Below are 21,917 nucleotides of genomic sequence, written 5' to 3' on the forward strand. Positions count from 1 at the left end.
ACCAGGGCTCGAACCCATGTCCCCTGCACTCGCAGACAGATTCCTAACCACTGTGCCACCAGGGAAGTCCAGCCTCTTTTTATAGTGTTCTTTAATTTGAGTATCTGATGAACAACCAGTACCTTATTTTCTTTTTATCCAGTAGATAACCTTGGTCTTTTAACAGGTCATTTTTACTCTTTTATAATTTGGCTCTAACTCAAGCAGTGAGCTTGGCTGTAATCCCTCATTTTGCATTTTAGGTCCCCATTCCCTAGTAAGAGCCAGATTCCTGGTCATCACTGCCTACTTCAACACCCCAGTAGGCTCATGAGTTCAGCCCTGCATGCTACTTTCCTGTAGTGTTTCTGGGTAGTGTTTCTGGGCTTGAGAGATTTTTCACTTGTTATATTTTATTCACTATCGTGACATATTTACAGCAAAGTGTATATCATAGCATGAATTTACTATGTCATCTTGATGCGAAGTCTTCTGTAGCCTTTCTAATCTCCACCTGTTGCTGGCTTTCCCCCTCTAGTTCCTTAGAAGAGGAGAAGATGCTAAGGAAGAAGGCTGAGTTAGAATCGGCACAGTGCCGGCTCCAGCTTCAAGTCCTCACTGAGGAATGCACTAAGCTTCACAGTCATGTTCAGGTAAGTTTGCCTTCTCTAATCCAAAGAACTTTTGGAGTAGGAATTAAGAAGGCATCTAAATATTATTTAGTTTCATCTCAGATACGAATAGGATTTACCAGGTTTTTCAGGAAGTAAACATGATCAACTCTTTATTTCTGATTAGGGCTTATATACATGCTTTATGATGAATTCTACTGCAGTGTGAATTATTTAAAAATTGAACAGCCACCTGATAATCAAAACTTGTTTAAGTCATTTCACTTCCTTGAATCTACCAATTAAATGAGAATTTCAGACAAAATGACCATTAAGGACTTTCAGTGCTTTATGATTCCATGCTCTCCCTATTTCAATTGCTTGTTGAAATATTGTGAAAACTGCAGCAGTTCTTTAGGATTCATGTTAACATTTTCTCGTAAAGGATAAGAAATATCCTTGTATTAGATCAAGGAATTGTGTATGAGGGGAATACCAAACGAAAAAGCTTCACATTTACAGAATCTTTTTCGTTTTAGGACTTGAAAAAACTTATTGTGCAGCATCAGAGTGAGATTTCACAGCTGACCGGGAGTTCCCAAGCACGTTTCCTAAGCAGCCTGTCCTCCAGCCAGAGCCAACACAAGTACCATTTCCAGAAGACATTCACAGTGTCTCAAACCGGAAACTGCCGAGTCATGACATACTCTGATGCTCTGAGCTGCCTGGTAGTATCACAGCCTTCTCCTCAGGCCTCCTTCCTTCCAGGTGAATAGTCCAGAACCTCAGGTGGTTTTGTTTTTGTTTTGTTTTGTTTTAAGGAACATTTATTTATTTATTTTTTGGCTGCGTTGGGTCTTCGTCGCTGCACGTGGGCTTTCTCTAGTTGCGGCGAGAGGGGGTTACTCTTCATCGTGGTGCATGGGCTTAAGAGATGCAGTGGCTTCTCTTGCTGCAGAGCACGGGCTCTAGGCACGCAGGCTTCAGTACTTGTAGCTTGTGGGCTCTAGAGTGCAGGCTCAGTAGTTGTGGCACACAGGCTTAGTTGCTCCGCGGCATGTGGGATCTTCACGGACCAGGGTTCAAACCCGTGTTGCCTGCGTTGGCAGGCGGATTCTTAACCACTGCACCACCAGGGAAGTCCCCAGAACCTGTTTTTATGTTCATTTTTGGACTCTATTTCTCTCCTCCCTTCTTGAAGAATCCAGGACTCACTAGTAGGTGAACACTGTCCACAGCCCACCAAATCACTTTTTCCTAGTCACTTCCCTGTTAATACAGATACTTTAGGGTACTGCAAAGATGTCTGTACTGTCTATTGATGTCATTCTGTAAATTTGTTCACCAAAAGGGTAGAGATACTGAACCATGGTAAAGTGAGAGAAGATGTACTTAGAAGTGTGGGTTGTCCAAGGATAAGAACATCATTCCTGTACGTTCCACTAAAGTACAGGTTCATTTTAGACTAGAAATATTTGAAAAAACACTACCCCAAGCTCTAATTCAAGTTAAAACAAGATTTAATGCTTATTTTCAGTAGTGTTCAAATTGACAAATTCCAAATAAAAGAATTTGGGAACATTATTATTTTATTAATATTATACTGCTTTTCTCTTTTTTGTGTGCTTTCCAAGCTTAATTTTAGGTTGTCTTAATGTTGAAAACCAAATCTCACATGCCCAGTGTTGTAGATGTTTTTCCTGCTGTCTTCAGCATATGATTTCTGTCAACTGTCAGGTCCCTTTGCTTCAGCCTGATTTCCTGTCCCCCGACTTAGAAGTTACATTCAAATGCTTCAAAACTACGTCCCCCACACTTAGGTATATATAGGATTGGTGGTGGAATCCCTAGATTATCTTATATTTCTCTATTCACTAATATTACCTATGAGTTGAGAGGCTATCAGGAGGCTCCAATTGAGGGGAAAGTAAAAGGATTGTTTATAATGTTCCTATATCCCATTCAAGATTTTAATAAAAAGATTTATCATCATATAAAACCTTCCCCATTAATTGGAAAAATACTTATTTCTTCCAGTTGTTTCCCCAAATTGGGTGTGATCTGTTCCTTTATTTCTTAATGTGTCTATTCCATACTGCACAGCTAGCTCTTCCTGATAGACTGATGATGCTAATTTCCTCTTGTTTCCTTTAATGATTAACTAGGCAAATACTCATGTTCCCTTGTTGATTTAAAGCCTGTAGTTTCTGTGTTTGTTTCGCTGGCTCTCCTAATTCTGTTTCAGGAGAAAACACAGTAAACTTTCTCTCACTTTTTCCCCTAGTGAAGCAGAAGTGTGATCTTGAATCTAGGATTTGACAAATTTTGTTTGTGTATAACTCAGGTAAAATAGATACTTGGTAAAAATAAATGTATTATCATAACCTTGTAAGAAAACAGAGTAACAAATTTAAAAGGACAAGTTTTTGGCTTTCTTTTCCTCTCTTGGAATGGTATACATTGATTAGCATACTTGATGTCATCTGTTTTCATTCTGTTTCAGAAAAATGTAACATATCTTGACCACCTGACACAGAAATTACTTATCTCCATTCTTTATTGTTCACTATCTGTTCTACATCTTGAGTATCTGTGGTTCAGGTGGAATAGTGTCTTTCTCTCTCTCTCTCCCCCAACAGCTTTATTATTAAAGTATAATTGATGTGCAATAAACTGCACATACTTAACGTGGTGTACCATTTGGTGAGTGTTGATATATGTATACACTCCTGAAACCATCGCCACAGTCAAGATAATGAACATATCTATCACCCTGAAAGTTTGCTCAAGCCCTTTTGTAATCCATCATCCACCTGTCCCTCCCTCCTCTCCCCATCCCCAGGCAACCACGTTCTGTCATGATAGATCAGTTTATATTTTCTAGAATTGTACATAAATGGAACCATACAGTGTTACTCTTTTTTTGTCTGGCTTTTTTCAACATAACTTTTTAAAGATTATCCATATTATTGTGTCTATCAGTAGTTCATTTCTTTTTATTTTTGGGTAGTATTCCATTGTATGTATATACAGTGGTTTATCATTCACTTATTGATAGATATTTGGGATGGAATGTATTTTTTAAGATAAATTAGAACCCCGGGGAAATTTTATTTTCTTTGTTCGACTAGCTTTTTCCCAGAGACATGCCAAGAAAGGTGAAGAAAGGACCTACTTGAAATGGTAGTTTGATTTGCCCTAAATTGACTTTCAGTGATCTGTTTCACTCTCTCGTATCTTTGGCAGGCTTTGGTGTTAAGATGTTGAGTACTGCCAACATGAAAAGCAGTCAGTATATTCCCGTGCATGGCAAACAGATACGTGGACTGGCTTTCAGCAGTCGATCCAAAGGCTTACTTCTCTCTGCTTCCCTAGACAACACTATTAAACTGACCAGGTGAGTGCTTTGTGGGGAAGATGGGCCCTAGGTTGCCTAGGGTTGAATAGTGTGGAAATTAGTTATCTGTGTTATGATGACCTTGGCTTTTGTGGGGGTGGGATGGGAGATGTCTAAGGCATTGTCTTCTCAGATCCAGCTTCATTGAATTTAAAATGTATTGCTTTAAAAAGTGGATACAGCTGGTGACAAAACAGAACATGTGGTGTTCCATCTCCTTAAAATTATATATGTTACAAAATATATCTTAAGTCATGCAGATGAGAGTAACACCCTAGAGTTGGTAGAATGACAATATGGAGGGAGCCTTGGTACTGACACCGTGGAGTCACCATACTAGCTTGGGACTGCTTATTCCTTGTCTGTTCCCGGATCGTTGTGCCTAACAGAAATGCCTACCAGGAACTCATTGTCCTGGGTGCCATGATGACTGCTCTCATCAGTAACTACATTTTATCAGTAGTCAGTTACTACATTTTAATCTTTCACATGCTCTGCAAGTACCCTGAACCAGATCTGAGTGTGCTCCATGCCTTTATCTTTTAGAAAGTAGTTCTAACCCACACACCTATGGCCACCTAATCTATGACAAAGGAGGCAAGAATATAGAATGGAGAAAAGACAGCCTCTTCAATAAGTGTTGCTGGGAAGACTGGACAGCTACATGGAAAAGAATGAAATTAGAACACTCCCTAACACCATACACAAAAATAAACTCAAAATGGATTAAAGACTTAAATTTAAGGCCAGACACTTTAAAACTCTTAGAGGAAAACATAGGTAGAGGACTACCCTGGGGGTGCATAAGAATCTGCCTGCCAATGCAGGGGATATGGGTTCGAGCCATGGTCCAGGAAGATCCCACATGCCATGGAGCAACTAAGCCCGTGCGCCACAACTAATGAGGCTGCGCTCTAGAGCCCGCAAGCCACGTCTACTGAGCCCGTATGCCACGACTACTGAGCCAGCACACCTGGAGCTGTGCTCCACAACAAGAAAAGCCACCGCAATGAGAAGCCTGCACACCGCAACAAAGAGTAGCCCCTGCTCACCGCAACCAAAGAAAGCCCATGTGCAGCAACAAACCCCAATGCAGCCAAAAAGAAATAAGTAAATAAATAAACTTATTGTTTTTAAAAAAACAAAAACATAGGCAGAACACTCTTTGACATAAATCACAGCAAGATCTTTTTTTTTTTTTTCTTGGCGGTACACGGGCCTCTCACTGTTGTGGCCTCTCCCGTTGTGGAGCGCAGGCTCAGCGGCCATGGCTATGGGCCTAGCCGCTCCGCGGCATGTGGGATCTTCCCGGACCGGGGCACAAACCCGTGTCCCCTGCATCAGCAGGCGGTCTCTCAACCACTGCGCCACCAGGGAAGCCCGCAAGATCTTTTTTGACCCACCGCCTAGAGTAATGAGAATAAAAACAAACAAAAGGGACCTAATTAAACTTAAAAGCTTTTGTACAGCAAAGGAAACTATAAGACAAAAAGACAACCCTCAGAATGGGAGAAAATATTTGCAAATGAAGCAGCTGACAAAAGATTAATCTCCAAAATACACAAACAGCTCATGCAGCTCAATATCAAAAAAACAAATAACCCAGTCAAAAAGTGAGCGGAAGACCTAAGTAGACATTTCTCCAAAGAAGACATACAGATAGATGGCCAACCATGAAAAGATGCTCAACATCACTAATTATTAGAGAAATGCAAATCAAAACTATAATGAGGCATCACCTCACACTGGTCAGAATGGCCATCATCAAAAAATCTACAAACAGTAAATGCTAGAGAGGGTGTGGAGAAAAGGGAACCCTCCTGCACTGTTGGTGGGAATGTAAATTGATACAGCCACTATGGAGAACAGTATGGAGGTTCCTTAAAACACTAAAAATAGAACTACCATACGACCCAGCAATCCCACTACTGGGCATACACCCAGAGGAAACCATAATTCAAAAAGACACATGCTGCAGACTTCCCTGGTGGCACGGTGGTTAAGAATCCGCCTGCCAATGCAGGGGACACGGGTTCAAGCCCTAGTCCAGGAAGATCCCACATGCCACGGAGCAACTAAGCCCATGTTGTACGACTACTGAGCCTGCGCTCTAGAGCCCGTGAGCCACAACTACTGAGCCCATGTGCCACAACTACTGAAGCCCACACGCCTAGAGCCTGTGCTCCACAACAAGAGAAGCCACTGCAGTGAGAAGCCAGTGCACCGCAACAAAGAGTAGCCCCCGCTCAGTGCAACTAGAGAAAGCCCGCGCACAGCAGCAAAGACCCAATGCAGCCAATAAATAAATTAATTAATTGAAAAAAAAGAAAGACACATGCACTCCAGTGTTTATTGCAGCTCTATTTACAGTAGCCAGGACACGGAAGCAACCTAAATGTCCATCAACAGAGGAATGGATAAAGAAGATGTGGTACGTATATACAATGGAATATTATTCAGCCATAAAAAGAAACGAAATTGGGTCATTTGTAGAGACATGGATGGACCTAGAGACTGTCATGCAGAGTGAAGTAAGTCAGAAAGAGAACAACAAATATATTAACACATATATGTGGAATCTAGAAAAATGGTATAGATGATCTTATTTGCAAAGCAGGAATAGAGACACAGACATAGAGAACAAATGTATGGATACCAAGGGGGAAAAGAAGGGGGTGGGAGGAATTGGGAGATTAGGATTGACATATATACACTATTGCTATTATGTATAAAATAGGTAACTAGTGAGAACCTACTCTATAGCACAAGGAACTCTACTCAGTGCTCTCTGGTGACCTAAATGGGAAGGAAATCCAAAAAAGAAGGTATCTATGTATACGTATAGCTGATTCCTTTTGCTGTACAGTAGAAACTAACACAAGATTGTAAAGCAACTATACTCCAATGAAAATTAATTTTTTTAAAAAAAGTAGTTCTGATTAGATGTCTCTTAGTTGGCTTCTTATTTAATTTCTGCAGCTAAATCTGAGGGACATCATGATGCCTGCTCCAGGCCTGATATACCTTTTGACTTTTCAAGAATGCTTCAGCTTAATTTTACCCCAAAAATCAATGTACCGTTATGTTTTATGTGTATCTATATGCTATGACTTATTTTAGTAGTGTTGAAAAATAGGGGGAGAAAGAAAGGTTAAATAACAAAGTGTTATTAATGACTACCTCTGGATGATTGGATTATAATTTATTTTTATTTTTCTTATATGTATTTTCTAATTTTTCAATATTAAATATTGATTACCTGTGTAATAGGTAGCTATGGAGAAGGTAATAGGGGTAGAGTAGGGAATGTACTGTCTATCTGTCCCTTTAACTTATTCTTTTACTTCCTTACAGCTCAGGAGGGAAACCTGTGTCCCCCAAAACAAATATTTTGGCATTAAAAGGAGTTGTCTGGGCAGTCCCTAGGGGAAATTGGGAATCCAGATAGTTTTGGTGTGTGGTTATGTTCTTAAAGGATCATCATTAAAATGATAATCTTTACATCTTTCTTCTGTATTTGATTTTTGTAATGCATAGTTGTAAAAGTCTTTTTTAACTCCACAGCCTGGAGACAAATACTGTGGTCCAGACTTATAATACTGGACGTCCTGTCTGGAGCTGCTGCTGGTGTCTTGATGAAAACAATTACATGTATGCTGGATTGGTCAACGGTTCAGTTCTGTTGTATGACCTTCGAAACACAAGCTCTCATATCCAGGAGTTAGCACCTCAGAAAGCTAGGTAGGGAGCCACCTGTAGGTAACAGCTTTCTCTTAGACTGTTATTGTATTAATCCTGTCTTTTGAGAGTGTTTCACAGTTGATCGGAATTCCTAACAGAGGGCCGTTCTCTGAGTCCACTGATCTATTCTCACTTCAGAATCAGTAACATCCTTAGAGTTTGTGTTCATGATAGTTCATATGGTAGAAAGTTCTGGTACCAAATATAACCAGATTCACCCAACATGCCAAAATGAAATCAGATCTGTGTTCAGAGCCCAGCTCCACCATTTATGAGCTGTGTGACCTTGGTCACATTTCTTGGCCTGTTACGAGCTTCATCTGTGAAATATGGTTAGCACAGTCTTGCTTTAATAGACACATGTCTAACACACAGGAAGAGATCAGTAAAGAGCAGCCCAATAAAAAGTGATTTAAAACGTCCCTAGTCCACAGCTGAACCATCTTACTATGATTTATCCATTTATAATCCAGTTATAGAGTTGGGAGGTTTGTGAAGTTGGCCCAGGTTCTGAGGATGGGTAGCCACCAGCATCACTTTGGCTCTTCAGAGTGTACTAAAAGGGGGGTAGAGCAATCTAAACATAAAGATATCACTATAGTAATAATTGTTTACTGAAACCTAGCCTCAACACTGTGGGGTCTTCTTGTCGTTTGGGTTGAGTGGAATCGTTCTTCAGTGATGTGGTTCATGGGCCTGAAGGTGACTGATGTAAGTTTATACAAATACGAACTCCAGGCAAACAAGGTGACTGCCATCGATATAGAGGATCCACGTAGAGTAGACAATAAAATACAGCAAATAGCAAGGGATGAATATGTATTCGTTTTTGTTTTAGTTTGCTTAGGTTAGCTTCATTATGACAAGGAAATGAAACAAAGCAGGCAATGTGATCACTTTGGCAGCTTCAGCAGAAACGAGTTCATAGGAACATAGTCTGTAGGCTAACATTTCTGAGAGAACTCTTGGCATGCAGTCTGGGTCATATGATTGCAGAAAGACATTTAGAAAATCTCTAAAGAAACAATCCTGTTTCTGAATTAAAATGTAGTTGCTTTAGGCTGTTTTGTTTTTTGGCCGTGCCACACAGCTTGTAGGATCTTAGTTCCCTGACCAGTGGTTGAACCTGGGCCCACAGCAGTGAATGCACAGATTCCTAACCACTGGACTGCCAGGGAATTCCCTAGGCTGGATTTTAATTGAGGGGATCTGTCAACTACAGCTTGGAAGCTTTAGTTTATTAGATGTATAAGCTGAATTTCCTTCCTGACTTTTCTTGTGTATGTGGCTAACCCCATTTCCAGAAGCTTCACACCAATCAGATCTTGTGTTTGTAACCTTGTACTTTTAAATTTCCTAGTCCATTTTTTTTCCCGTTGCTTTTAGAGCATGTGGTGTCTCCTCTGAAACTGAACGTGGAATATTATATGTATGCTCTTTTGTTTCTGCAGAGTGGGTTGGTAGTTTTATCAGCTATCAGAGGATAGTGACCCTCAGAAGTTTTTTTAACCTTTTCTATAGAGTTAGGAAAGTCCTCAAGGGCTCCTGGTAGTGGGGTCTGGAGCAATCCAAGTATTGGAAGGTGAGGCATGATTTCCTTTCTTTCCCTTCAGATGCCCGCTGGTATCCCTGTCATACATACCCAGAGCTGCCTCGGCTGCATTTCCATATGGTGGGCTGTTGGCTGGAAGCTTGGAGAATGCTTCCTTTTGGGAGCTGAAAATGGGCTTTACTCATTGGCCTCATGTGCTGCCCATGGAGCCTGGGGGCTGCATAGACTTTCAGACAGAGAGCAGCAGCCGGCACTGTCTTGTGACCTACAGGCCTGGTGAGTGTTGTTCGCATGTCCTCGTGGGACCTGTGGTTTGTTTGGGAGCAGATCGGTAGAGGGGAGAAAAGGAGAGCTTGTCCTAGCCTTCAGGTGGTACTGGTAAGCCCCTCACAGACTAATAGCTCTTGTTACTACAGTGAGGACAGTGGCCCCGAGTTCTTCCATAGAGCCTGCCTCCCTTTTCCTCACTTGTGTGAACTGGGACATATTTGGCCAGGTACTCCTTGGAAGTGAATTAGCCACTTTAGGAGCCCCTGTGACTTAAGGCAGTAGTGGAATGAGGAGACCTGCTCTTGAAGCCACTGAGCTACCCTTAGATCAGTTTCATGTTTTCTACTTGCCCCTCATTTCACTTAAAAGAAAGGCCCAGATAAGGGGAGTCATGTAGAGAGCCCAGACTCTAGGCTATTAGCTGTTCTTCCTTATTTGGGGCCAACAAACATAAGTAAAGAGTAGATGGACAACTGTAGTGGCCCGAGCCAGCTGAACTTCTCATGCCCTCCAGAACCAGGACTGCAACCCTCGACTAGCAACTATGCTAAAATTCACAGGTTTTTCCTAGCTGAAAGGTATGAATCTAAATTCCTGATGAGCTATATTGATGGTCAGGCAGATGTTTTGTAAGAGATAGTCATTAAAGTGCCCAGTAACCTTGTACTTTTAAATTTCTGCTAGTTGTGGATTGACCTAAGCATTTTAAGTTTTGTTTGAGCTGAGAAGCTGCTTCAGCAGACTCTTCTTTCCTTTTTGGTTTTAGTCATCTAGGTCCTCTATCTCCAAGGATTTGCTATGACTTTAGAAAGCTTGGGGATCCCATTTTGTTCTCTAGCTTTTGTTTGCCTCCCAGCAGAACCACTTGTATATGTTTCCCCTTCTGTAATAATATGCTTTCACTTTATATGTACAGTTCCGGGGATTAATGGGGTCCTGACTTGGGGAAGGAAAAAGCCTTGTAGTCAGAACCCTTAAGGAAGACAAAAACCCAAACAGAGGTCTGGCCAGTTACAGTGATTTTCGTAAAAAGGCTAGCTCATTCTCAGAATTGTATCCCTCATATACAAAAACCTATTGTAGATAACTTGCTTCATCCTAGCCTAGGGTTCTGAATTTCATTTATGATGTATTATTTTGTTCTTGTTATGTTTGCTCTGTAGCTATTCATGATGGTTTGATAAAATTGTGCCCTTTCCACTCAACTAACTGGTAACCAAGTTCATGTATTTGGTTAATTTCTTTGGACCATCCCCATGGATCAATACTGATTTCTCTGTCTCATAGATAAAAATCACAAAACCTTACGAAGTGTACTCATGGAGATGTCCTATAAGCTGGATAATGCTGGAGAGCCAATCTGTTCCTGCAATTCTGTACAAACATTCCGTGGGGGACCCACTTGCAAACTACTGACCAAAAGTGCCATTTTCCAAAATCCAGAGAATGATGGCAGCATCCTGGTGTGTACTGGGGATGAAATGTCAAATTCTGCCCTGGTGAGTAGTCTGTCAGTTTTTTATACTGACGTATATAAAGCAAAGAGCCAAAGTTCTCCATAATTGCATGTATCTTCATACAGGTATGTGTGTGGTTGCTTAGTTTATTTTTTACACAAGTCACACTTTATTGATACATACTACTCTATAGTTTGCTCTTTCCCATTTAACTTCCTGTTTTGGATATCTTTCCATACCAATATCTTTAGATTGACCTCACTCTTTTTATGTGAGCTCTAGTGTCTCATGGGCCGTATTGTGAACCTTTTTAAAAAAGCGCTACTGAAACCTCTATAAAATAATTAATCAGGCATCAGCTTCATCAATTCAGGATGAATTTACAGTGGAGGGGTCAGCCTGTCACCACCTGAATACACTGATCAACCTTGCATCACTGTAAATGGGTTAACCAGAAATAATTTGCCTCTTGATGTTAGGCAAAATGAAGCACACGATGCCTTCTGTGTGTTGTCCTTGAACCCATAGAGTAGCACTGTCCAATTATGTCACACGGGCCATGTGAGCACTTGAAAGTAGTTAATGTGAATGAAGAACTTAATTGTAAAATTTTTATGTAATTTAAATGTAAAGAGCCTTATGTGGCATACTGTATAACACAGGAAACTGCTTAATGCACTGTGGTGACCTAGATGGGAAGGAAATCCAAAAAAGAGGGGATATATGTATATGTATAGCTGATTCATTTTGCTGTACAGTAGATACTAAAGCAGATGTCTTTTTTTTTTCCTTTGGCTGCGTTGGGTCTTCGTTGCTGCACACGGGCTTTTTTCTCTAGTTGTAGCAAGTGGGTGCTACTCTTCATTGCGGTGTGCAGGCTTCTCATTGCAGTGGCTTCTCTTGTTGTGAAGCATGGGCTCTAGGCGCACGGGCTCAGTAGTTGTGGCTCACGGGCTCTAGAGCGCAGACTCAGTAGCTGTGGTACACGGGCTTAGTTGCTCAGCAGTATGTGGGATCTTCCCAGACCAGGGCTCGAACCCGTGTCCCCTGCATTGGCAGGCAGATTCTTAACCACTGCGCCACCAGGGAAGTCCCAAGAAAATGTCTTTTTTTTAGAGATGTATACTTATGTATATAAGGGTAAAATGACATGATGTCAGCAAAGAAAAAAGTAAAATCAATAAAGCATGTATGGTAAAAGCTTAGTAGTCTGGGTGATGGATGGCTCATTGTACTATTGTACTTTTTATTACTTTAATCTTTTTTTTCCACAATAAAAAATTTTTTTAAAGGAGAAGAAAGCACCAGTTAGAATATAGGTTCCATGAGGACAGAGACAGGGACTTTTTGTCTTGTTGACCCTTTTTTCCCTAAAAGAGTTCTTGGCACATAGATTGAAGGAGTGAATACTAGGCTTGGTTTTCAGATCCACTCACAGGTAGACTAATTGCTGATTTTAGTATGTGAGGCCATACGTGACCTGTGTCAGGTATGTTGGCTTTGTGCAACCTTGTGAAGGTTAGGGACAGTCTGTTTTGCTCCTTGCAGTGCTTTCAAAGTTGTGTGATGATAAAGAATGCAAGTCCCTAGCTGAATTGAAGGGACCTAGCTGACCTTTATCTCTGCTTTTCTTTTTTAGCTGTGGGATGCTGGCAGTGGCTCGTTGCTGCAGGAACTGCAGGCTAATCAGCCTGTCTTGGATATCTGCCCATTTCAGGTGAACCATAACAGCTACTTGGCTACCTTAACAGAGAAGATGGTCCACATCCATAGGTGGGAGTGACCATGGTCTTGAAACTTGTCGGACATGCTGCTGGATAATGTTAAATGTTGTTTGTTAGCACCTGGCAGCCCTGAGCAAGATCTGTGCTTAATGTCTGTGGCCTAGAACTTTTGGGATTGTGGCAGTGTCCATCAAAAGAGTCAGTGACTGGTACTCCATCACATTATACATTTCTTGGGGGTAAAAGCCTTCATGAATCTTCATTGAGAATCAATATTTTTGATCGAACTTACTGCTGAACCTCGGAGAGTATTCTCCCAGAAGTCATTTAGGATATGTGTGTGCACCAAGCATTTCCAGAGGATGTGACATCCCACCAGAGTGGTCTTGTCACTTGAGCTATATGACTTGGGAACGTGTATGTTCCTGAAGGGACTAAGGGTCTTTCTGATGCTGCTTGGATGCAGCCTGGATGCAAAAGAATCTTTCGTTGAACACAAGAGGGCACTGTAGAATCTTCCAAAGGATTTGATCTATTTCTGACCTTGCGGGCTGATAACCTTTTAGTAACTTGGTCTCATCCCTACAGAAGTGTGTGGTAGAGCACATCTGGTCTGCTTTGTGGCAGGAACGGTAATGTTCAGGTGTGCAGTGCTGGGATATTGGTAAACCCAGTGATGGTGGTGGCTGATGAGCTGTAGACCCTTCCCTAATGCCGAGTGTATGGAGTTCATCACATTGTGGGAGTCAAGGAACGAGACCAGTTGTTTGAGCAGTGAGGAAGACTCACTTTTTTTTCTAGCCAGCTTAGGATCTCAGGATTGGTTTTATATAAGCCAATGCTTTGAAGGCCACTCTTTGTCTATCTCACTAGGAAAAGATGAGCCATATGTCAGAGCTCTTACTTGAGTCTCCTAGTATGAGAGATCAGGAGCAAGGGGCTAATAACCAAGAGAGGCCTACAAAAGAGAAGCTACTCAGACTGCTGTTGAAAGCAAAAAAAGGACTTGTCTTTTCCATTTTGAAAGAGTTTCTCTCTGAATGAAGTCAACCCCTTGGAGTGAGGAGCCATTCTTGAGCGTGTTTAGAATTCCCAGGTTAAATCCTTCCCCCAGGTGAAACTGATGTTTGATTCCAAGTTCCTCTGATTTGCCTCCCTTCCTAACTTTAAAAAAAAGTGTTGTTAGTTAAACAGTTATTCTCAGGAAGATAATAGTGGTTGGAGGCCTATGTGGTTTGCAGGGAGATGCCCACCAGCTTTCATTTCAGCCCTGGATTGTCCAACTTTGGGAGCTGCACTTTTCTCCAATAGAGGGCTCAGTTTATATCTGTTTACTTTGCTAAAGGCTGCTCTTCTAAACTATTGTCCACAACAGAACATGTCTCAAGGTGTGTGCTCCTTGTTCTTGGGAGCAGGATGGCTAACAATGTGATTTTCTTAAATAATTGTAGAAATTTTATCATTTTTATTTTAAAACAGTTCTGATGGTCAACTCCTGAACTGTTTCCAGCATTTCTTACCAGCAAGGGGTTATTGCAGTAGATTTCCCCAGAGTTCCACATTCTAGTTGTGCTTTTAAAGAGTGGCCTCCTATTTAAGGACATCTTTCAAAAAGCCAGTTTCCAGAGCCTGGGAAAGAGCCCCCTTTTCTAGAGGAGGTGTTCCTTTTGATATGTTGATGACTAAGAATGACTACCCATGCCTAGAGCTTCAGTGGCAGAAAAGGATTTGAATTAAAAAGCAGAGCTCGGGCTTCCCTGGTGGCGCAGTGGTTGAGAGTCCGCCTGCCGATGCAGGGGACACAGGTTCGTGCCCCGGTCTGGGAGGATCCCACATGCCGCGGAGCGGCTGGGCCCGTGAGCCATGACCGCTGAGCCTGCGCGTCCAGAGCCTGTGCTCCGTGACGGGAGAGGCCACAACAGTGAGAGGCCCACGTACCGCAAAAAAAAAAAAAAAAAGCAGAGCTCATCTGGTTTCAGCTGATGATAACAGAGAGGATGCAAGTGGTCAGGCCCTGGCTGCCTTTGTCTTTGGCAGAGGCAGAACCCAGGGCAGGGTTAGGATTTGACTAATGTTGAAGTACACTCAGCTGATGCTGATTAATCCCCCCAAGTGTAGGAACCAAGGGACTTGTATTACTAGGGAAGTTGGAAGAATCTCATGTCTTACCAATCCTTGCATTTCTCTAGTAAATTTAGATGTTTTAGAAGCAAATTCTTGGGACTGTGACTGATTTCTCCAAAGGAAAAAAACTTTGCCCCTGCTCCCACTCACCTCTGCCTGGCAGGAGAGATTACCTCTGTAGACCCAGACTCTGCCCCACCATGTTCCCTTACCCTGGCTCTAAGGTTGTTTTCCCATTTGAGGGTTTGGAGTTAAGCAGACTCAAAAATATTTTCTTGTTGTATATATCCTTGTACCTGCTTTGAAAACCGGACAATGGGATCTCTTCATGTTCTGTGTTTTATGTTTTAATGTTAATATGAAAATAAAGCATTTACCATGTGTACCTACTCCTGATGTCTTTTGTCTTTTTTTTTTTGGCTGTGTTGGGTCTTAGTTGCAGCACACGGGATCTTCATTGCCATGCACAGGCTTCTCTCTAGTTGTGGAGTGCAGGCTTCTCTTTAGTTGTGGCATGCGGGCTTTCTAATTGTGGCGCTTGGGCTCCAGTGGTAGCCCTAGAGTTGGCCATGACCCCAGTTCCTCTCATGAAGGTGGTATCCTGACGAGGTAGAGAGAGTGACAGTACTTAACATCACTAGGCAAACAATATGTGCCTTCCATCACCTGAGTCACTTGCTGCCTGAGTCAAGGAAAGGAAACAAATACATTAGCAGATGCTAACATTTGCTTCTCTGATTAAGACCCCTCCCTCTCCCCCCCCAAAAAAAGAGACGTGAAATTCCTTTAGGAACCATAGTTTGTACAACTTGGCAAATTGTTGTAAGGGAGGTTGAACACCCACACTCCAGAATACTGGGTTCTTCTCTCTGGGTCTTACAACCCTAGACAATCTAGGGTTCTCACCCTAGACAATCACTGAGATTTCTGTGACAAACAAGTTCAGATCCCTTAGCTGGATAATTTGGAGTGCCTGGAAGTATGTTATTCCATTTTTCATCCCTTTACTCTTTTTTTTTTTTTTTTTTTGCGGTACGCAGGCCTCTCACTGTTGTGGCCTCTCCCGTTGCGGAGCGTAGGCTCAACGGCCATGGCTCACGGGCCTAGCCACTCCGCGGCATGTGGGATCTTCCCAGACCAGGGCACGAACCCGTGTCCCCCGCATCGGCAGGTGGACTCTCAAACCACTGCGCCACCAGGGAAGCCCCATCCCTTTACTCTTGTTGGTATTAAGCAACTGCTGTCATTCCAGCTCAGTAGTCATACTGTTTTGTTTTGTTTCTAAAAATTAAAAAATAATCAGAATAGTTCATTTTAGATTTATAATAACAGCCTACATTTACTGAGTATGTACCTAATGCTGTGGTGTACCTTTTATATGAAAGGAACTCTCAGAGAAGTGAAAGAATTTGCCCAGGTGTGGTGGCCATGAACATGAGCCTTTCAGATCTCCGACCAAGGAGGGCATAATTGACTGCTGTTCCAGCTGCTGAGCTCTGAAATCCACTGCTGCATCACAGCAAGGCCGCACTTTCCAAGGGTTGCTCCCAGCCAGTGACTGAGGATGGCAGGGATACTAAGGCAGGCCCATTTCTGGGAGACGCTGAATGCCTGACAGGCAACTTTAGCTTGAGGACTCTCCAGTGTTGTTGGCCAAACTTTCTTAGACTTGAACTTCAGTCTAAGTTGTTTCCACCTAACCATCCTTGCTTCCTCCCTCTCTATCTCTGCTTCACATGGGTGAGATCTGTGTATTTGCTCTAATTGCCTCATCTATGTGGAATCATGCAGTATTTGTCTTGTTGTGACTGGCTTATTTCACTTAGCATAATGTCTTCGAAGTTCATCCATGTTGTAGCACGTATCAGAATTTCCTTCTTTTTTAAGACAATGATGTTCCATTGCATGCATAGACCACATTTTGCTTATCCATTCATCTGTCGGTGGACACTTGAGTTGTTTCCACATTTTAGCTATTATGAACAATGTTGCTATGAACATGGGTGTACAGATATCTCTTTGAGACCCTGCTTTCAATTCTTTTGGGTATATACCCAGAAGTGGAATTGTTGAATCGTATGGTAATTCTCTTCTTAATTATTTGAGGAACTGCCATACTGTTTTTCCACAGCAGCTGTGCCATTTTACATTCCCACTAACAGTGCATAAGAGTTTCAGTTTCTCCACATCCTCTTCAACTCTTGTTACTTTCTTTTTTTTGGGGGGGGGGGGTTGTTTGTTTGACAGTAGCCATCTGAATGGTGTGAGGTGGCATCTTATTGTAGTTTTGATTTGTATTTACCTAATGATTAGTGATGTTGAGCATCTTTTCATGCGCTTATTGGCTATTTGTATACCTTCTTTAGAGAAATGTTTATTCAAATCCCTTGCCCACTTTATTTATTTTTTTTTATTTATTTTATTTATTTATTTTTGGCTGTGTTGGGTCTTTGTTGCTGCGTGTGGGCTTTCTCTAGTTGCGGTGAGCGAGGGCTACTCTTTGTTGTGATGTGTGGGCTTCTCATTGCAGTGGCTTCTCTTGTTGCAGAGCATGGGCTCTAGGTACGTGGGCTTCAGTAGTTGTGGCACGTGGGCTCAGTAGTTGTGGCTCGTGGGCTCTAGAGAGCAGGCTCAGTAGTTGTGGCACACGGGCTTAGTTGCTCCACGGCATGTGGGATCTTCTTGGACCAGGGCTCGACCCCATGTCCCCTGCATTGGCAGGCAGATTCTTAACCACTGCGCCACCAGGGAAACCCGCCTTGCCCACTCTTAAATTGGGTTGTTTGGTTATTTGTTGATGCCTAATCCCATTTTGTTTTCTGCTTCCTGCTAGACCTAGATAACACGGGTATGCCAGGAGTGTTCCGGGAAATTTGGTAAGATGGGGATGATTGAGGCCCAAGAATAATAAAGACCAGGTGGCAATGCTTAACTTCCAGAAGCCAGGAGACCACAATTCCATTATTACCAGCAAGATTGAAGAGCTGACTAAGGGGTCTTGACCCGCAGGGAGTTGGGGAGAGAGTTAATAAAAGACAGCATCCCTAGGGGCAAAATAGACACAGCCAATGAGGGTGCTTTTTTTTTTTTGCAGTACGCAGGCCTCTCACTGTTGTGGCCTCTCCCACTGCGGAGCACAGGCTCCGGACGCGCAGGCTCAGCGGCCATGGCTCACGGGCCTAGCCGCTCCGCGGCATGTGGGATCTTCCCGGACCGGGGCACGAACCCGTGTCCCCTGCATCGGCAGGCGGACTCTCAACCACTGCACCACCAGGGAAGCCCAATGAGGGTGCTTTTTAACATCTATAAACAAAAAATTCCATAAGAAAGGAGGGGCAGGAGGCTAAAGGTGGTCATCCCCAAAGGTCATGCTCCTTTGCTCAGTTTCTAGACCTGAGCCAATTTTCAGATCCAGAGCCCATTGATGAATAAGTAGTTGGGAGCCTAGGAACAAAGACCCTACAACACCATGCCAAGCATATGGTTCCTTCAGTCTTTCCCCACAGAGACTCAATGGCCATTTACTTGGGTGACTATACACTGACAAAAGAGAAATAACCATCTATTTGAGGACTATTGGACATTTGGTCCAAGTTGCCATTGATACTCAGACTAAAAGCATCATCATAGGTCCCTGGCCCGTGGGGACCTGGTACTATAAATGGAGTCCTGGCTAGATTATGGCTCACAGTGGCCCCACTGGTTATGTGGACCCATCCAGTGATCATTTCCCCAGTCCCCAAGTATATAACTGGAAATGATCTAGAATAATCCAGACCTAGAAACACTAGATCATTGTGAAAATGATCTGGAAACATGTGGTGTCTCTGGCCTGTGGGGTTAGAATTACCATTACAGGGACTTCCCTGGTGGCGCAGTGGTTAAGAATCCGCCTGCCAATGCAGGGGACATGGGTTTGATACCTGGTCTGGGAAGATCCCACGTGCCACGGAGCAGCTAAGCCCGTGCACCACAACTACTGAGCCTGTGCTCTGGAGCCCGCGAGCCACAACTACTGAGCCCAGGCGCCACAACTCCTGAGTCCGTGCGCCTAGAGCCTGTGCTCCACAACAAGAGAAGCCACGGCAATGAGAAGCCTGCGCACCACAACAAAGAGTAGCCCCCGCTTGTTGCACCTGAAGAAAGCCTGTGCACAGCAATGAAGACCCAACGCAGCCAAAAATAAATTAATTAATTAAAAAAAAATACCATTACAGGAAAGGCCAAATGTAAACCTTGGAAACTGCTCTGCAATCACTGGCCAGGATAATAAATTAAAAGCAATGTTGGGAATTCCCCAGCAGTCCAGTGGTTAGGACTCAGCACTTTCACTGCCATGGTCTGGGTTCAGTCCCTGATCAGGGAACTAAGATCCTGCAAGACGCGTGGCGTGACCAAGAAAAACAAAAAAAAGCAGTGTCTTACTGGGGGATGGAGGATGGTGGAGATTAGTGCCCCATTAAAACCTACAGGATGCAAGTATGACCCTGAAAGACAGTGGAGAGTGAAAAATACTCCAGTGGGTGGAGCTGCAAGCTATGCCCTAATCTTTCCACTTTGTATGGAAGAAGTGGTTTAAGGTGAGAATATAAACAGATTCCTGGGCAGGGTCCAGCAGCCTGGTCTGGGATAGTGGCATGTGGTTGGACTATATGGAGAAGGCACAATGTGTAAAGACTTTTTATTACAGGACAATGCACACCAGAACCTCTACCATGGAAGAGGCATTGAACAACCAAGTAGGCAAAATGACTCAACCAATTGACAGCCATCCTTCAGCCACTGTAGACCTGATATGTTGGGCCCATGAATGGAGTGGCCGCGGTGGCAGAGATGGAGGCTACATATGGGCCCAAAGTCTGTCTGGGAGAATGGACTGCCACTTACCAAGGCTACCTCTTAATGTCCAACCTGTCAGCAACAGAGACCAACACTGAGTCTCTGATACGCCCTTTTCCTAGAGAAGATCAAGTAGCTACTTTGTGGCAAGTCAGATACGATGGGCCTCTTCCTCTTGAAAAGGCCAGCAGTTCTCCCTTACAGGGATAGATATCTATTCTGCGTGTGGATTTAACTTTCTTGCTCTCAGGGCCTCTGCCAGCAGAATGCCAGATTGAGGCACAGATTGCTACACAACATAGCATCTGACCCAGGGGACCCACTGTACAGTGAAGAGATTGCAGAAGTGGATCCATGACCATGGGATCTGTTGGTCTTGTCATATACTATCCCATCCAGAAACAGCCAGCTAATAGCCTACTGATAATGACCTTCTAAAGACATAGCTGAAGCACTAGCTAAGAAGCAACACTCTGAGAGAATAGGGTGTCATTCTTCAGGATGCAATGTTAAGAGACCTCTATTGGTGCTGTTTCCCTAGTAGGCAGCATACATGGGTCCAGGAACCAACATGAGGAAACAGGAGTGGCTTCATTTACTGTCACTCCCAATGACCTGGGTGATTTTGTACTTCCCATCCCAGCAACCTGGGCTCCACATCATTGAAGGTCCTGGGTTCCTACAGGGGTGCACTTTGCCAGAGGACACAGCAAGGGTCCCACCGAACTATAAATTATGGCTGCTACCAGAGCACTTTGGGACCTTGTGCCCAGGGACCAATAGGTGAGAAGAGGAATCACCATATTGGCAGTGGTAACACCCTGATCAACAGGAGCAAGTAGGGCTGCTGGTACATAATGGGAGCAAAGAGAAATATCCAAGTGGTCCACTTGGATGCCTTCTGGTGCTCCGTTGCCTCTCTCTAACTGTGGACAGACATGCAACAATACCACAGCAGGATGAAAAGATTATGCCCACTACCAACACCACACCTGAAATGAAGGCTTGGGTCACATCACCAGGTAAGCCACCAAGACTTCTGAGGTGCTAGCTGAGGGTAAAGGAAATTCAGAATGGAGGAAAAAGAGGATGAGTACCACTTGCAGCCCTGAGATCACCAGCAATGATGGACATTAGTTTATCTCACTAACCTCCCTCTTCTGAGTTTTTCCCTCTGAAAAAGAGATCCATGGAAACTATAGAGTAGCTGTTCATCAAATTTGTGTAGAGAAATAAATCTGTGGGGCACAAGGGATGGAATATGATGGTCATGAAAATTTGCCTCTCATATGTCCAATTGTGGGGACTGTATGTAATTGGCCAGCTGCTGTGCTCTGAAATCCATCGCTGGGTTCACTCTGAGGCCACACTCCCCAAGGGTTCTTCCAGCCAGTGACTGAGCATGGCAAGAGATGCTAAAGCAGGCCTATTCCTGTGAGGCTTTAATCCTAATAAGTTTCTTCCACAGCGAATCCTGTCTGGAGATTGCTTCTCACAGAACCCAGAATAACCCACCAGGAGGCAAATGGTGGATTAGATAAACCCAGACAGTCCAGGCTGGTTCTTCTAACTACAGTGCTATCCCCAAGGCAGGAAGTACATAGGAGGTGCTCAGAAAAGAACTGCTGAATTATAAATGAATAAATCTAAAAATGGCATGTTGAAAAGGGGTTAATTTTCCTAGGAAGGCTTCAGAAATATTGAGACTTCTGAGCTGAGCATGAAAGGAGAAGAAAACAAAAATTTTAGGAAGAGAGTGTTAGAACTTCATGGGTCAATGTCACATCTACATGATCGTGAAATTTTGGATATGGCAAAGGTCAGGAGGCGCTTGAGGAAAGAGACCACTGATGCAGTCCTGCACTAGAGCAATAGTTGCCGAGGACTGGCAGGGACCAGTGCTGCCTTAGTTGTCAGGAAAGCATATTCCTGGATTCCATAATCAGAAACATTTGAAAATTGCTCCAGGTGATTCAGCTGCACAGTCAAGTTTGGGAAAGCATTCCTGTATTTTGGAAGCTGCCATAGTCCTCAAATGGGGAAGATGGTAAGAAGTCAGGGGAGGAAAGTGCTCTGCCCCATCACTTCTTTTCACCTTGCTTGCCCAAACAATGAGAAGAACAATTAGAGGGCTTCAGGGAAGTCACTTCAGCCACTCAGCGGTGGGAGGAGAAGCTTGGCCAGCTCAGTAAGCCTTCATTGATTGCCCTCTATGTGCCCAAC

General features: G+C 43.3%; 1 protein-coding gene across 2 annotated transcripts in view; it reads left to right on the forward strand.

Moving 5' to 3' along the window:
* The window catches only part of RFWD3 (ring finger and WD repeat domain 3), a 40,944-nt gene extending 25,700 nt beyond the window's left edge, over nucleotides 1-15,244 (forward strand). For both annotated transcript variants that reach the window (XM_049703713.1, XM_033434347.2), the window contains exons 7-13: nucleotides 518-632; nucleotides 1,130-1,358; nucleotides 3,837-3,987; nucleotides 7,552-7,728; nucleotides 9,342-9,556; nucleotides 10,838-11,049; nucleotides 12,647-15,244. In XM_049703713.1, the coding sequence (XP_049559670.1) occupies nucleotides 518-632; nucleotides 1,130-1,358; nucleotides 3,837-3,987; nucleotides 7,552-7,728; nucleotides 9,342-9,556; nucleotides 10,838-11,049; nucleotides 12,647-12,790 (1,243 nt within the window). In that variant the 3' untranslated portion in view covers nucleotides 12,791-15,244. The remainder of the gene's footprint in view (nucleotides 1-517; nucleotides 633-1,129; nucleotides 1,359-3,836; nucleotides 3,988-7,551; nucleotides 7,729-9,341; nucleotides 9,557-10,837; nucleotides 11,050-12,646) is intronic.
* Nucleotides 15,245-21,917: the final 6,673 nt, after the last annotated feature.

This window comes from Orcinus orca, chromosome 20, assembly GCF_937001465.1.
Source record: "Orcinus orca chromosome 20, mOrcOrc1.1, whole genome shotgun sequence".
Taxonomy (NCBI): domain Eukaryota; kingdom Metazoa; phylum Chordata; class Mammalia; order Artiodactyla; family Delphinidae; genus Orcinus; species Orcinus orca.